This window comes from Lycium barbarum, chromosome 9 (genome assembly GCF_019175385.1).
Source record: "Lycium barbarum isolate Lr01 chromosome 9, ASM1917538v2, whole genome shotgun sequence".
NCBI lineage: Eukaryota > Viridiplantae > Streptophyta > Magnoliopsida > Solanales > Solanaceae > Lycium > Lycium barbarum.
Window position 1 is genome coordinate 34,089,145 of NC_083345.1, and position 16,583 is coordinate 34,105,727.

The 16,583-nt window shown below is 36.8% G+C and overlaps 1 protein-coding gene across 1 annotated transcript; it reads left to right on the top strand.

Annotated features, from left to right (window-relative positions):
• Nucleotides 1-6,726: 6,726 nt before the first annotated feature.
• LOC132611188 (uncharacterized) lies at nucleotides 6,727-15,620 on the top strand. Its single transcript, XM_060325604.1, has 6 exons — nucleotides 6,727-7,218; nucleotides 8,109-8,217; nucleotides 8,323-8,414; nucleotides 8,509-8,767; nucleotides 13,816-13,959; nucleotides 15,296-15,620. Exons 1-6 carry the CDS (start codon nucleotides 6,872-6,874, stop codon nucleotides 15,389-15,391), a joined length of 1,047 nt encoding a protein of 348 aa, XP_060181587.1. The 5' UTR covers nucleotides 6,727-6,871; the 3' UTR covers nucleotides 15,392-15,620.
• Nucleotides 15,621-16,583: the final 963 nt, after the last annotated feature.

Consider the following 16,583-nt stretch of genomic DNA (forward strand, 5'->3'; position numbering starts at 1 on the left):
GGATTTGATGAGACTGCAGAAGTAAGTAAAAAAAAAATTAAGTCTAGGGGGTGATGAACCATATTACCCAAGTTCTGATCCTGGTAGCTATGAAACTAATGATGATGAATATTGGTTTGAAGAGGGGCAACAGAGGAGGGTAAAACTGTCAAAATCTAAAAGAAAAAAAAATCTAGTACAAAGGGTGTGAGATTTGATCCAACTTGCAAAAAAATTGTGTGGCCGTTGGGAATGACTTTTGTGAGTGTGACGGAGTTTAGAGATGCAGTCACTAGGTGTGCAATCCAGAGGAGAGTTCAGATTCAGAAGTATTTTAATGAGCCTAATAGAATAAGGGTGAGGTGTTGCAAGTGGATTCTGTTTGCTAGCCTTGACAAAGTAAGTAATAATTTTGTTATTAGGACTTACATTCCAGTTCATAAGTGTGAAAATCCTCCAGAAATTACTTGTGCAATGCTAAATTCTTGGCTCATGCCTTAAAAAAAAGAATAATTGAACAACCAAACATTAGAGTGTTTAAGTTGCAAGAGATAGTTAGGAAGAAGTTTAAAGTCCATTTTGGTAAGACCACAGCTATGAGAGCAAGAACTAAGGTGCTAAAGGAGATAATGGGAGATTATATTCTTGAGTTTGGGAGAATTCTTGATTATAAGGATGAGTTGTTAAGGACAAACCCTGGAAATAGTTGTGTTGTTAAACTTGGTGATGCTAATGATCTTGGTCAGCTAGTTTTTGAAGCTTTTTACATCTGTTTTGATGCACTCAAGAAGGCATTCATGGTTGTTAGGAAATGCATAGGATTAGATGGTTGTTTCCTTAAAGGAATTAGTGGGGGCAATTACTATGTGTTGTGGCTAGGGATGGGAATAACCAAATGCTTCCACTTGCTTGGGAAATAGTGGAATATGAGAACAAAAATACTTGGACTTGGTTCTTGACTTTGCTGAAGGAAGACTTTGGATTAGGATATGGCACAGACTACACTATTATTTCAGACATGCAAAAGGTATGTTCTTATCATACCTTCTAGTTATTTTCATACTTTATGTTTCTTTATTATTTATTCTTTCTGTTTTTTCATTCTTTGATGCCAACTGTTGTGGGGACTTGAATCAGCAACTAGGGAACTGTTGCTAGCCTGTGAAGAAAGAAAGTGTGCTAGGCACATTCTTGCTAACTGGTCAAAGGAATAGAGAGGGCTTCAAAGGAAGAAAGTATTTTGGAAGTGTGCTAAAAGCGCTTATGAGGCAGAATTTAATGCAAATATGAAGTTACTGGGAAAACTTGGCAATGGAATAGTTGATGATCTACTCTACTATGATAAAGAGTATTGGTGCAAGGTATTTTTTAACACTGATGTGAAGTGTGATTCAGTTGATAATAATATGTGTGAGAGTTTCAATGCTTGGATTTTGGCAGCTAGGCACAAAACTATCATTAGCATGCTTGAGGAGATAAGAGTAAAGGTTATGACTAGAATTGCTAGGTTAAGTCAATTTGCAAATACAAATAGGGGACATTTCTCCAATGAGAATGAAGATATTGGAGGATAATATTGACAAGGCAATGGACTGTTCACTGGAATTTAATGGACAAACAGGATATGAAGTGTTGGAAGGAGACAAACAACACTCTGTTTGTCTAAGAAAGAGGGTATGTAGTTGTAGATCATGGATGCTTGGGGGATACCCTGTGCACATGTCATATCTGCCATGGTTTTTAAACAATATGACCCAACTGAATATGTTGATAGCTGCTACAAAAAGGAGAGATATTTGATGACATATTCTCACTTCATTTAGCCTGTAAATAATGCCTTTTTGGCCTAACAATAGACATCCTACTGTTGCACCATGAGTGGTGAAACCAGTGCCAGGCAAGCCCAAAAAGAATAGAAGGAAAGAGCAAAATGAAACAAAGAAGTGTGGGAAATTACCTAAAAGTGGTATGCCTATGACATGTGGTCTTTGCCATGTTAAGGGTCACAACAGAAGAGGGTGTCCTTTGAAAAATGTTGGTTCATTAGTTCCATCAAGTTCAACTGATGCACATGATCATCCTGGTTCATCAATTCCATCAAGTTCAACAACAAGAATGGGCAGACCAAAGGTAATGTACTATTTTATTATGTATCTTCTAATATTGGTTGTGTCTTTGTATGTTAGAAAACAACAACTGTTGAAGTTGAGCCAGCAGTAAAGAGAAGGAGAGGCAGACCTAAGAAAAATACAGTTGCTGCTGAAGTTCCATCTACAACTAACACAACACCAAATGTGGCACCTGAAACTTCTTCAAGAGCTGCTGAAAGTACAAAAAGAACCAGAGATACTAGAGGTGGTAGAGGAAGGGGAAGGGGTGTGGGAAGAAATGTGGGAGGAGAAAAAGTTAATCACCTACTTGAAAGTTGGTTCAACTTCTCTAGAAGTACTACTGCACCTGGTTCAACAGCTGCCCCTAGTTTAACTACTGCACAGAGTTCAACTGCTGCAACTAGAGGAAAAAAAAAGTGTGGGAAGAAATGTGGGAGGGGATGTTAATCATCCACTTGAAAGTTGGTTCAACTGCTCTGGAAGTACAGCTGCACCTAGTTCAACTGCTGCAACTAGAGGAAAAGAAAAAGGTGTGGCAAGAACAACACCATATAAAAGGCCAAGAGTGATGGGAGTAGGTGTGTTTCAAGCTAAGAATGACTTCACAACTTTTAATATAAGTATTGATACATTACTATATTGTACTGTTTTCTTAATAACTTCAACTTATGATTATTTTTTTTTAAATAGCCTGGGCTGCCAAGTCAAAGAATAATATCTACTGGACCAAAAAAAATAGAAAGATCAGCTGATGTAACTGGTGATATTGGTTTCAAACCAACAAGTGCACTGAAGTGGAAAGGAGCTAAAGCACTCACAACAAGAAGGCAACAAGAGATTAGAGATCAAGTAAGGGCTAAAGCAAGCCAAAGTACCAATCCTTCACTGCCAAGAGACCCATGGAAGATCTAATGTTAAGTACCAGCTGGAAGTGCTGTATTTTGTTTGTTTGAAGCTACATTAAGACTTTGAAGCTACTGTTTTGTTCATGTTGGTATTCAGATGTACCATTTGTTTTTTGTTATGTTGGAAACTGTGTTTATATATGAAATGGTACTGAATTCTGCTATTTACATCCAATGTTTAAGAAGTGTTTTGTTTATCTATGGTGCATTTGAGTGACAAAATCTGGTGCATTTTGTCACTCAAAAAACTGTTAGTTTGTTATGGCATATGAGAATGCTTTTGAAGCTGAATTCTGGTGCATTTGAGTGACAAATTCTGGTGCATTTTGTCACTCAAAAAATTGTTAGGTTGTTATGGCATTTGAGAATGGTTTTGATGCTGAATTCTGGCACATTTGAGTGACAAATTCTGGTGCACTTTTAGAATGAAAAAAAACTGTTAGGTTGTCATGGCATTTGAGAATGGTTTTGTTTGCTGAAATCTGGTGCAATTTGCTGCATTATGTGATCTTATTTTGCCCAACATTTACTCAAACAATACCAAAAGAAAGTTGTCAAAATTTAGTAAAACAACACCAATATGAGAAGTAGGATAAACTAAAACAAGTGTAGGTACAAGACCACCATTAAAACACCAGAACAATGCTTCATTATAATACCAAAATATACCATCCAACAAAACACATCTAACTTAGCCTATCCGAGATCATTCAAGTACCATTACAACAAACAAAATGAGGTACTATTAACAGACCACTAGCTACTATGGCAACTTCATTTGATTTTTCTTCAAGTTGCCCATTTTGAATAAACTACTAAGATACACAACAAATAAACAAACCATCAAACACCAAAGTAAGTTTCTATTAAACCAACACCTGCTGCTTTTCTTTTTTCCTGTCATATCCTTCTCTTTCAAATTACCCTTCTCTTTTGAATCTTCAAGCTCATTCAAATCATCCTTCTCCTCTTTTGTATCTTCAAACTCATTCAACTCATCCTTCTCCTCTTTTGAATCTTCAAACTCATTCAACTCACCTTTATCTTTTGAATCTTGAAGCTCAATCAACTCACCTTTATATTTTGAATCTTGAAGCTCAATCAACTCACCTTTATCTTTTGAATCTCGAAGCTCAATCAACTCAATGATGTTGAGATTATCATATTGAAGGGTAAGACTTTCAATCTCATCCAACTGAATTTTCTCCTTAGGTTCAAGTGAATTCATGTTGACATTATCATATTTCATTTTAAGACTTTCAAGCTCATCCAAATGCACCCGAGCATGCTCGTAATTTTCTTCTAACTCTTTGATTTTGTTTACCAATCTTGGAATAATAAACCTTGATCTTTGATCAACTCTCTTCGTGTCTCTCAATCTGAAAAAAATCGCACTTCATTGGTTGAAATTTGAAGAATACAGTCACTTCAAATTAACACTTAACACTAAAATAATCAACCAAATTAGAATATGAGCACAAACCTCATAATGAGGACAAGACCAAAATCTCCTTCAGGGATTGCGATCAAACCAAGAAGCCTGCATTTTCAGCAAAATGCCATGTTTGCATCGCACTACGGAATTGAGCATAGGATCTTCTTCGTCCATACACAACTTATTCAACAAGTTGTTCGCCATTCCTAACCCTAAAATTTGGCTAAATATCTAGATAGACCCTTAAACTTGGCAAGTTTTATAAGATAGACACTTAAACTTAACCAGTGACCAGATAGACATTTGAACTTGGCACAAGTGTGTCTCTTAAACATTTTATGCTGACATGGAAAATGGTATCTTCTGCACGCGCATATGAGCGATTGAGCAACTTAAGTTGTGATTTCTTCTGTTTTTTCTCCCCATGATTTCTTACGTGTATTAATGTAGTTGATCTTTCACTTTTCAATATATTACTTCATATGGATCCTACAGTGTTAGGTTACTCCTTCTTTACTACTCCCTCCATCTCAATTTATGTAATATAATTTGACTAGGCACAAAATTTAAAAAATAAAGAAAGATTTTTAAATTTTGTGATCTTAAATAAGGCAAAACTATTTGTGTGCTTATATATCATCTCGTTAAGCATAAAAGATAAAATTTAAAAATTAAATTGTTGTTAAATAAGGAAATGTATTCTTTTTAGGACAGACTAAAAAGGAAAGTATATCACATAAATTGGGATAGAATGTATAATATTATCATTCTTCTCCTTCGATCATTAGCTTCATGTTTTTCATTTTTACAAAGATCAACTTCTTTTTCATACCAACTTGTTTTTCATCATTAGGTTAGTACTATGTCACCCAAAAAACATAAAAATTCAAGTAGACTATCGAATGTTAGGGAAGAAAACTCAATAAAACATAATTAATACAGATAAATCTTCGAATTTATTCAAGTTGCATGTTGTAAAAATCAAACAGCCCTCAAGAAATGGGTATTTCTAAAAATTAAATCTTGTACTCAATAAATGGTATATCTTGGACGGATTTTCTTGGGAAAGAAGACGGAAAAGGGGGTGGGAGGGTGGCGAAAAGGAAGGGAGGGCAGTGGGTAATGGGAGGAGGGTTTATTTCATTTTGCCTTTATCGCATTTTCTTTACATTTTTTTTAGTTTTTTTCTAATATTTTTAGTTACATTTGTCCTTTTTTTTTTTTGAAATTACATGTGTCATTTAACGATTGGTCCACTTAACACTTTTGACGGAAGTGTAATTCACACACTTGGCCATATGTAACGGATGTCCAAAAGACACACTTTTGTCAAGTTCAAGTGTCTATTTGGTCACTGACTAAATTTGAGTGTCCATCTTACAAAATTTGTTAAGTTTAAGGGGCTATTTAGGTATTTAGCCCTAAAATTTCATACACAGAAATTGGGGAAGAAAATTAAAACCCTAAACTAGAAATTCGACATGAGATGGAGAAAGGATAACAAATTTATACAATAATTTACTTACCTCGTCGAAAAAAGATGAGAATTTAAGACCAAAAAAAATAATTTGAGTTCTTCTAAATTGGGTGTATAATCGATTGAGTATAGGATGAAATGTAGTGTACTTTACACGATGGGGTCTTCACATAAGCTTTGGGAATGATACGTGGCAGTTTCCCATTCGTGAAAAATTATGAATTTTTACCTCCTACGTGCTTCACATATTTGATCTCACGCACTAGTCCAGGTCAGCACAAAAGGTGCAAATAATTACGGAAAAAATAGTTGGGGTAATAGGACCCCGTGAAAGGAAAGGTGTGTCCTAGCAAATTTAGTACAAGTTGGGGGGGGGGGGGGGGTTTGAGAGGGTAACAATGCCTTATCCCTATACTTTATAGAGTAGTAAAAAGTAATTTTTAGTCTTTTTAAATTTGTCTAAAATAAGTGATTACGAAATGATGAAGGTATTAATATTTTTCTAAAATACCCATGTCTAATAAATAACTGAACAAACTTTTATAAGTCTTTAAAAAGAGACAAATGATCTTTTAGTAAAATAACTTATTAATTAACTTTCTTAACGAGAGTCAAATTCTTAAAATTACTTAAAAAAGACTGGGGAAAGTATTATATTCGCTTTCAACATAACTAGAGATATCAATAATCCGGTGCAAATTGTACACTACAAAGTTTTATACTTCCTCCATTTCAATTTATTTGTTTTTACTTTCTTGTTTAGTCCTTTAAAAAAATGGCCCTTTCATTTTTTATCAACTCTTTGATCAACTTTTCACAAAGCATATTTAAAACATAAAATTAAATCTCATTTTGATACATGCTATATATTTTAATTGAAGAGTTTTTTTAAACTCTGCTTCAGTCAAAACCAGACAAAACAAATTCAAAATCGAGGGAGTAGTTTCACAAGACACTGAAAAAAATGGAAGCTCTACTTGTAAGAAAATTGGGCGATCCTACTATCCCACCAAATGCTTCAGATAATTCATCACTGGATCTCTCAATCTCTCATCCAATCCCTAATTTAAACTCACCAACTTCCGTTAGAGTTCGAGTCAAAGCAACCAGTTTGAATTTCGCAAATTACCTACAAGTTCTTGGGAAATACCAAGAGAAACCTCCGTTACCGTTTATCCCTGGGTCTGATTATTCCGGTATTGTTGACGCCGTTGGACCGAATGTGACCAAGTTTAAAATTGGGGATCCTGTTTGTTCTTTTACTGCGCTTGGATCATTTGCTCAGTTTATTGTTGCTGATGAATCTGACTTGTCTGTTCTCCTTATACTCTTCTTAATATTACAAATTATTTGTCGATTTAGAAGTTCATGGCATAATTAATTATTTTTTCACCCTTGGTAGAATTTTGTCGGGAGATAACACCTAAATAGATGACACATAAGTAAAGTAAATATTTATCAGAATGAGTAACTTAAGACATAAATAAAGGTAAAGTAGGTCAAATATTCCTCCTAATTAATATTTTTAAGGGGTGTGTAAAATAAAAAAGCAACAGATAATTTGAGACGGTGGGAGTAATTAAGAAGGTGTTTGACTATTTTACCCTTATTTATGTCTTCAGATAGAATCTCTCTCCATTGAATATTTACTCTATTTGTGTGCTATAATTGAGATGTTTGAGTCTCGAAGAACAGTTTTTTTTTTTTTTTTTTTATTTGAAGAACAATTATTACTAAGGGTAAAATGAAAAAAACTAATTAATTGTGTTGAACTTCTAAAATGATAAGTATTTTGAGACAAATATTTTTAGGGAGGACGACGAGTATTTTGAAACGGAGCGTGTATTTACTAGTATTGGAATGGATATAGGTGCTTCACATAGCGGATCCCAATTAGTTTTGAAATGAAATGGGCCGGATATCAGAGAATGGATATATGTGATTTATATAGTCCAATCTAACTACAGTAGTTTGAATTGAGGTGTAGTTGATTGATTGATTGATTAAACAATTGAAATTAGTGTAGTTTGTGTTTGGGGTACTTGGTGCATGTATTTCAAAATACACTAAAACTTGCTAAAAAAGGGGAAGTATAACCAATCAGTCTTTGTATATGAGACAAACTAAATGTTCTTTTTTTCTGCTTTGATTCAATGGTTCAAGTGTTCAAACAAAAATCTTAAGTTTGCTTGTAATTGAAGGTTTCGAGTACCTGATGGGTGTGATCTAGTTGCAGCTGGTGCACTTCCTGTTGCATATGGGACATCACATGTGGCTCTGGTGCATAGAGCGCATCTGCGTCCCAAACAGGTACCACCTTGCATGGCTTTTTGGGCAGAAAAGCTAAGGCCGTTTTGCTACATGATTTATTTATACACCTGAAAGCATGCAACATATATTGGTTACACGGTGTAGGTTTTACTGGTACTTGGAGCAGCTGGAGGTGTTGGGCTCTCAGCTGTACAAATTGGGAAGGTTTGTGGAGCAACAGTTATTGCAGTCGCTAGGTACTTGTCGTCTTGTCGATTCTTATGTGTACAATCAAGTTAATTTAAGATTTTTGTACTAAAGTTGTCTTTTGTCTTGTCTGTTGAATCTTAGGGGAAATGAAAAGGTGCAGTTTTTGAAATCTTTAGGTGTTGATCATGCAGTAGACTTGAGCAATGCAAACGTCATTGAAAGTGTCAAGGGCTTCCTGAAGTCAAGAAAGCTCAAAGGGGTTGATGTCTTGTATGATCCAGTTGGTGGGAAGCTCACAAAAGATAGCTTGAAACTATTAAGTTGGGGAGCACAAATTCTGGTTATTGGATTTGCAAGTGGGGAAGTACCTGTCATCCCAGCAAACATTGCTTTGGTGAAGGTATTGCCTCTAAGCACCCGGATCTTTTGTCTATTTACCCTTTTTGGTTCCTTCCTTCTAGTGTGCAGTTGATTGTACAAGAAATATTAGTGCTCAATAGATATGTGTTACTCTAGTCTGTAAGTACCTTACCAAGATGTATTACTGTTCATTTAATGTAATGCCTCTCCCTCTGCAAATTGATGTCCTCTCTTAGATCACTTGGGAGTTGAGATAGCTTCTTAAAATTTGTAATGTTAAATTGTTGAATCTGTAAGTCCCGTCTTTGTTGTCTTGGGATTGAATGGATAAAGAATTTCAGTGAAAAATGGTCTTGATGGAAGTGGTGTAAAGATAGTCTTGATGGTTATGTAATATGTACAGCAGTGAAGCAGTTATCCTGGAGACACAGATTGAAGAGTTCGATAGTTGTAGTGGGAAAGAAAAGGATATAAATAATTATTGGAGTTTGTCTCTTGGTTTGGTTTGTAGGATAAATGCTATATGATGGATTAAGTTCGAACTTGTGAAACCTGTGAATCGTTGTTATCAGACTCGTCTAGACATGTGATTCAACTTTATATCTGCTTCAGCTACCATTTTTGGTTATTAGTGCAGCAATTTGAGGAGTGTTTTCATTCTCCAAGTAAAAATCTGCTAACAATATATGCATAGTACTGGTTATTCTTGGATCCCAATATACACACAAGTTTGTTTCGTTATCTGCAGTCTTAGAAGACACCTACCTGATCATGGTGCCTAGTGTTGCAAGTTTGGAGTATAATTTGTGAGAGAATCAAGCCAGATCCGAGTTGCTTGAGCCGGAATATAAAATTTCTATTAGGATGTGCTTGATTTGGTCTGCCTCAATGGTTAATGAGACAAATTTCACTGCTAGATAATTTTTGATCAAGTGAAGTGCATCAAGGACGAGCATGACAAAGTATTGGTAGAGGAGGCTCACATTAGACGGACTCATACTTCCACAAACTCTTGAATGAAGAAGGGGACAGGGACATTGTGTTGGGAGATTTAGAACATACAGGGAGGCGTCGCGATTTTGGGTAAATTGCAGGAGTATTAAGGTTGAGGAGGTTAAGGGTGCTGTTCGTAGGATGCGCAGGGGAAGAGTGACCGGACCTGACGAGATTCCTGGGGAATTTTGGAAGATTGCGGGCGCGGCAGGTTTGGAGTGGCTGACTAGGTTGTTTAATGTCCTCTTTAAGACAACAATGATGCCCGAAGAATGGAGGTCAAGTGTAATGATCCCTCTATACAAGAACAAGGGTGATCTCCAGAGTTGCAACAACTATAGATGTATCAAGCTGCTAAGCCATACTATGAAAGTGTGGGAAAGGGTGGTGGAGATGGAGGTGAGGAGAGGCGTATCTATTTCAGATAACCAGTTCGGATTCATGCCTGGATGCTCAACTACAAAAGCCATTCATCTTGTAAGGAGACTGGTGGAGCAGTATAAGGAGAGGAAGAGGGACTTACACATGGTATTCATCGACCTAGAAAAGGCTTACGACAAAGTTCCAAGGGAGATCCTATGGAGATGCTTGGAGGCTAAAGGTGTACTTGTGGCGTACATTAGGGTGATCAAGGACATGTATGAAGGAGCCAATACTAGGGTAAGGACAGTAGGAGGAGACTCAGAGCACTTTCCAGTTGCGATGGGGTTGCATCAAGGATTAGCTCTTAGTCCGTTTTTATTTGTCTTGGTGATGGATGAATTAACGCGGCAAATTCAAGGTGAGGTGCCATGGTGTATGCTTTTCGCGGATGACATAGTCCTGATCGACGAGACTCGTCGCGAAGTTAACGCTAAGCTGGAGGTTTGGAGACAAACTCTGGAGTCTAAAGGATTCAAGCTGAGTAGGACCAAGACAGAGTACTTGGAGTGCAAGTTCAGTGAAGCACCTCAAGAGGCTGGCGTGGAAGTGAGGCTTGGTACCCAGGTCATCCAAAAGAAAAGTAGTTTCAATTATCTTGGGTCTATTATAGAAGGCAGTGGGGAGATTGACGATGATGTCACACATCGTATTGGGGCAGGGTGGATGAAATGGAGGCTCGCTTCCGGAGTGCTATGTGATAAGAAGGTGCCACCACAACTTAAGGGCAAGTTCTACAAAGTGGTGGTTAGACCGACTATGTTGTATGGGGTGGAGTGTTGGCCAGTTAAGATCTCTCACGTTCAAAAGATGAAAGTTGCTGAGATGAAAATTGCTGAGATGAAAATGTTGAGATGGATGTGTGGGCACACCAGGAGTGACAGGATTAGGAATAAGGCTATCCGAGACAAGGTGGGAGTGGCCTCGGTGGAAGACAAGATGCGGGAAACGAAACTGAGATGGTTTGGGCATGTGAAGAGGAGAGACACAGATGCCCCAGTGTGGAGGTGTGAGAGGTTGGCCATGGATGGTTTCAGAAGAGGTAGGGATAGGTCGAAGAAGTATTGGGGAGAGGTGATTAGACATGACATGGCGCAGTTACAGCTTATTGAGGACATGACCTTAGATAGGAGGGTATGGAGGACTCAGATTAGGGTAGAAGGCTAGTAGATAGTATCGTTTATCCTTTCATATTAGTAGTCACATTATCGCGATATAAGTTCTTGTGCTTTGATTTCTGCTACTATATGTTATTTCCTGTACTTTGATTATCTTATTTTATTTGTGATAGCTATTGCCCCTTTGCAAACTGCTTCATCATGGCTTAGTCGCTTTCGTTATTTTCATTTCCATATCCCTTTGAATTTCTTGGCTTTATCTGACCTCTTTCTATGCTTTCTATTGAGCCGAAGGTCTTTCGGAAGCAGTTGTCCTACCTTTGTAGGAGTAAGGTCTGCGTACACTCTAACCTCCCTAGACTCCACGTTGTGGGCTTTCACTGGGTTGTTGTTGTTGTTGGTAGAATCAAGATTTAACAGGTAACTGATGTTGTTACTTTAAACGTACGTAGGGCATGTGCATAATTAGAACCAAAATGGTTAATAATTGAAGAACAAATATGTAAAGCAACTATCAGCAGACCTACTACTGCAATGAATAACAAAATATATAAGACAAAAAGGGCAAGCAATTTTTTGTGAGTACTAAGAGCCTATTTGGATTGCTGATTGTAATAGCTGATAGGCTTTAAGTGCTGAAAAACATTTTTAAGTGCTGAAACTGATTTGATAAATAAGCAATTACGTGTTTGAATAGAAGTGTTGAAGCTGATAATAAGCAGTTGATGTACTTTGTAAAAAAGTGTTGTTAAAACTGTTCTTTTGTTAAAATGAATAAAATGCACTAACAGCCCTTTTACAAAAAAATAGAAATTTTAAAGTATATTTGTAAGAAAAAGGAGGAATGACAGATATGAAGTGGAGAGGAAATTAGGGTTTTGTTGTTGGGAAGGTGCTTTTGAGGTTTTTAAAAAAAATTAGGGTAAAATAGTAAAAGTCTTGGTCAAGCCAATAGTGCTTATAAGCTAAGACACCCTAAGTAGGCGTTTGGCCATGAAAACCAAATATTTTTCACTTTATTTGGAATTTTAAAGTTGAAATTGAAGTTGGAGTTGAAGATGGAGTTGTGTTTGGTTATAGTTTTTGGAAAGAATATTTGGTTGTTTGAATGTATTGAAAGTCAAAAAGAAAACAAGGTATTAGTTGTTTTTCAAATTCCAAATACAACTTCAAGTTGTATTTGGAATTTTCATGGCCAAACATTGATTTCCAAATAAAGTAAAATAATTTCCGGGAAAAAGTGAAAAATTTTCATGGCCAAACGGGTCCTAAGTTTGACTTGACAATGACCAACTTATGACTTTTGGCTGATTTTGGCTTATAAACAGCTTGAGTGTTTACCAAACATGTAGATAAGCCAAAATGTGCTTATAAGCCAGCTTGACCAGCTTATAAGCTTAGTCAAACACCCTCTAAGTTACAGCTAGGCTAGAGGTGATGTTGTACTTGGAAAATAGGTTGCTTTAGCTCCTAGACAGCTTCAATTGCGCGAAGAAAAAGACAGATAAGAGAAACAGATTCAGAAGCACTTTTCAAAAGGAGAAACAGATGCAGAAGTTTTTCCGTAGGATTGAAGTTGAATACTTCAGGAGAAATAAGAAAGTACAGCAACAAGAACCAGCAATTATGGCCTTTATTGAGGTTTAGGGGTTGATGGAGGTGGGAGAAAATAGTGAAAGAAAGTTTGGAGAAAGGGCTGCAAGAAGAAAGAACTAGTGGAACAGAATGGGACAGACGAGAAAGGTGTAGCAAGAGGTAGAAGGCTGGAGGAAGAGAAGAATAATTTCTTATAGCAGCCAATTTCCGGGTTTAATCCCCGGGAATTGCTCATGGGGTTGAAGATAGGAGTATCAGTATAATATCTTTCAGATTTTATCCCTATATTCTTCTTACTTGCACAATGTCCCAATTGAGATAATCAACAACAATATACCCAGTGTGCTCCCACAAGTGGGGTCTGGGGAGGGTGGGGTGTACGCATATCTTTCCAAAAATAGGTTTGACAAATACAAGAGTAAAAGCTATGGTAAAATTACTGTAGAAAGAAAAGTACTGTCCCAATTGAGATAATCTGCCCAGTCAAATAGTGTAGCTCTGGATTAGATATGTTCAAGGCTGCTAAGTTGAGTTAAGCATGTTGTGGGCACCACTAGCTCCTTGTACCTACTAAAATAGTTTCAATACAAGCAGAAATTTCAAAAATCATGTCCACAATATAGACTGTGTCATAATATAGACCACATCTACTATGTTGAAACATGCTAGTAGCATAACATATCTCAATCTCGAAGAATCTTAAGATTCTAAATTCACGGTATTGTCACAGGAGGATGGCAAGGCATATAAGTAATTGCTTTCTTTTACGATATGTTGCTCTTAAATTATTGCATAAGAGGTCTCTACCTTCCGTTTTATTATATGAACAAGCTACTTCCAAGTATCCGAGAGTCTAATAATACAAGCAGTATAAGCGGCAATTGACTTTTCTTACTTGACAAAGTGTGTGTTCGTTTTCCTTGTCTAATAGTAATATCATCATCTTTTATACGTTTTTCAGAACTGGACAATTCACGGACTGTATTGGGGAAGCCACAAGATATATCAACCTAATGTGCTTGGAGATTCTCTGAAGGAGCTTCTCTCCTGGTTGTCTAAGGGCTTGATTACAATCAACATTTCTCATACATTCAGCCTGGCAGAGGTAAGAAGCTATGGCCTTTATCATTTACTAAATCCGTATAAAGTAAGAAAACGATCCTGGCAATGTGCAGGGAAATTAGTATTTCATATGTGAAAAGGCTAATATATAATTCACCTGAATTGATATCTTGCCAGAATATAATGTAACAGAATGTACTTGCATGAAGGATTACGTTACTGGCCATGCTCTTCTATAAGATCATAATCCTATGGAGGCACATTTGTTTTGCCCATAGTCCATACCACTTAGAGCCTCTAGCCTCAGAGGCCCTTGAGTTTCTCTTGTGCTTAATGATCCCGCGATGGACGTTGAATAGCTAGTAATCAAGTTTTGAATAGGTTGGCAAGCCAGGTTCTTCAGGGTACCTTATGTTAGGATTTTAACTAATTTGAGGGTCCCTAAGGATCAGATACTGTTCAACTGAATCCAGAGTTCTGAATTGAAAGAAAACAACACATAAAGGCTTATCTGGATGTTTGTTTCTTCTATTTGATATTTCTGTTTTCTATCGAAAACATAACCTTTTTATTTTTTGATAACAAGGGTGTCCGGGCCAGCTTGTGCTAACAAATTAACATATCAAATGATTTCTTCCAATATGGAAAATTTCTTGAAATTGGTTGGGACACTGAAGATAGCTCGATGCCTCGATCTGACTATTCTCACACTTCTCTAAGCAAGAATAAACAAAAGTTACTTTCTTGTCGATCTTGTGTTAAAAGGACAGGTTGTCAGATGTACTGGTAGCATGAGTTCAGAAGTGTTCCCTTTGAGATCATAAAGTTAAGTGTTGTTCACTTAATGATTTCAAGGTGGTAGTTTACTGCCTCATAAAACAAGATCAAGCAGCTAGAACTTTTGCCAGGCGTTAGGGAGCTAGTTCATTGTTTATGCTCTTGGAAAACCTAGCATAGTGGTTCCTGCCATGCCTTTGTAAATTTAGCTGGAAATTGTGGTGTTCTTTCCCTGTTTTATCCTTTCTTTGACAACATAAGTCGTCAAAGTAAGGAAGACCTTTAAACTAACTGTAATCATATAGCACCTCCAACAAAGCAACCACTTGTTGCGATGATTATGCGACTTCGAAGTCATCATACAAACAAGAGTAAAATTAGGAAAATGCATTGTGATATCATCTGAAAGGGTTCATGGTTAAGTGTAGGTTTTCAGAAGTTATGTTACATATTTTCGTCACTGGTGCATGTATTGTAAGCTTTAAAATATTGCAGATATTTAGCTTTTATTGATTGTTATAGGATCAAAACAACACACATTATATGGCATTATTGTTGGCTTTTGGCACACATTATATGGCATTATTGTTGGCTTTTGGCAGGCCCATCTTGCTTTTACTGCTCTCAAAGATAGGAGAGCAATTGGAAAGGTGATGATAACATTCGATGATGGGAGAATTGTAAAGTCCAAGCTTTAATTGGACCAACTCAGAATGAACGAGGTGCAGAAGATTTTCCTGCTGCTTGAATATCAGATTATGCACTATCCTGTGGCTTTTCGTCACAAGGAGGTGCTGCAATCTATAAATATGTGGAACTTAGATTTAATAAAAGAAAGAAATATAAGGCAATAGATGCTATTGCAACGTAACAGTGTATTTACGTGAAAAATTGTGCGAAATAAAGTAAAATCTATTTCGAATGTTACTTCTTTCCTCTTTTATATTCAAAAATCATTTTCAGAATATACTGTCTTGTCATAATTCAAATCACATCTATCATGTTGAAACATGTAAGTAGCGTAGTTATTCTCTATCTCAAATCAACAATCTCAGAGAATCTTAAGAGTAGAAATTTCTTAATCTCACTTCATTTTTATGTCATGTCAAATGCTTGGATATTAAGAATATATTAGTAGTGGAAGAAATAATAAAGTAACACTTAAAAATCTAATTTGATGGAGAAAGTGGCACTCCATCTTGAATTACCGCAAGGAACGTGTTGTACCCGAACACCAAACTTGTTCGATAACCATCAATAAAGTACATTACACCGTCCAGGGATTGGCGACTTACTCATTCAGTGACTTTGACATTGGACGTTCTCAAAATGGGGACTATCGGGTAAATTCAATATAATAGACGTGGATGTAAAAGTGAACATCATACCACATTATATGCTCTCATCTCATGAAGTGTTTCGAGCACGTTGGTATATGGGTCACGCGGTGCGTCGGTACTGAAAATAATGTGGTAAACTATGCAAGTATGTATGTTGGGCAATTCGACCCACTCGGTGATGAGACTTATTGGCCACTAGAGTCATTTACTACAGTTGCTAGCAAAGGTTATTTGCGTCGACCTGGATTGCAAAGGAGTCAAATTCACAACCAGATTGATGTTGGAGAAGCTACAACAACGAACACTGTCTAATGTGTAAGGAAACAGGTCATGATAGGCATAAGTGTCCAAGATGGGATCGCGGTGGAAGTACCTCTCATGGGGCAATACCTCTCGTGGTGTTAATACCTGTCGGCATTAAAAATTATTTTTGTCACGACCCAACCCCGTGGGCCGCGACTGGCGCCCTACTTGGGCACCCAAACGGACATACAAACAAAATCATCATAGCAAATCTTAACACGGATTTCAAATTCATCATTTTTAAACA

What these genes read in the sequence shown, in the direction of transcription:
- LOC132611188 (XM_060325604.1), top strand. Translation starts at nt 6,872, where the DNA reads ATGGAAGCTCTACTTGTAAGAAAATTGGGCGATCCTACTATCCCACCA. An exon ending in CGCATCTGCGTCCCAAACAG is followed by an intron (nt 8,218 to 8,322) that starts GTACCACCTTGC and finishes TACACGGTGTAG; the next exon opens with GTTTTACTGGTACTTGGAGC. An exon ending in CAAACATTGCTTTGGTGAAG is followed by an intron (nt 8,768 to 13,815) that starts GTATTGCCTCTA and finishes TACGTTTTTCAG; the next exon opens with AACTGGACAATTCACGGACT.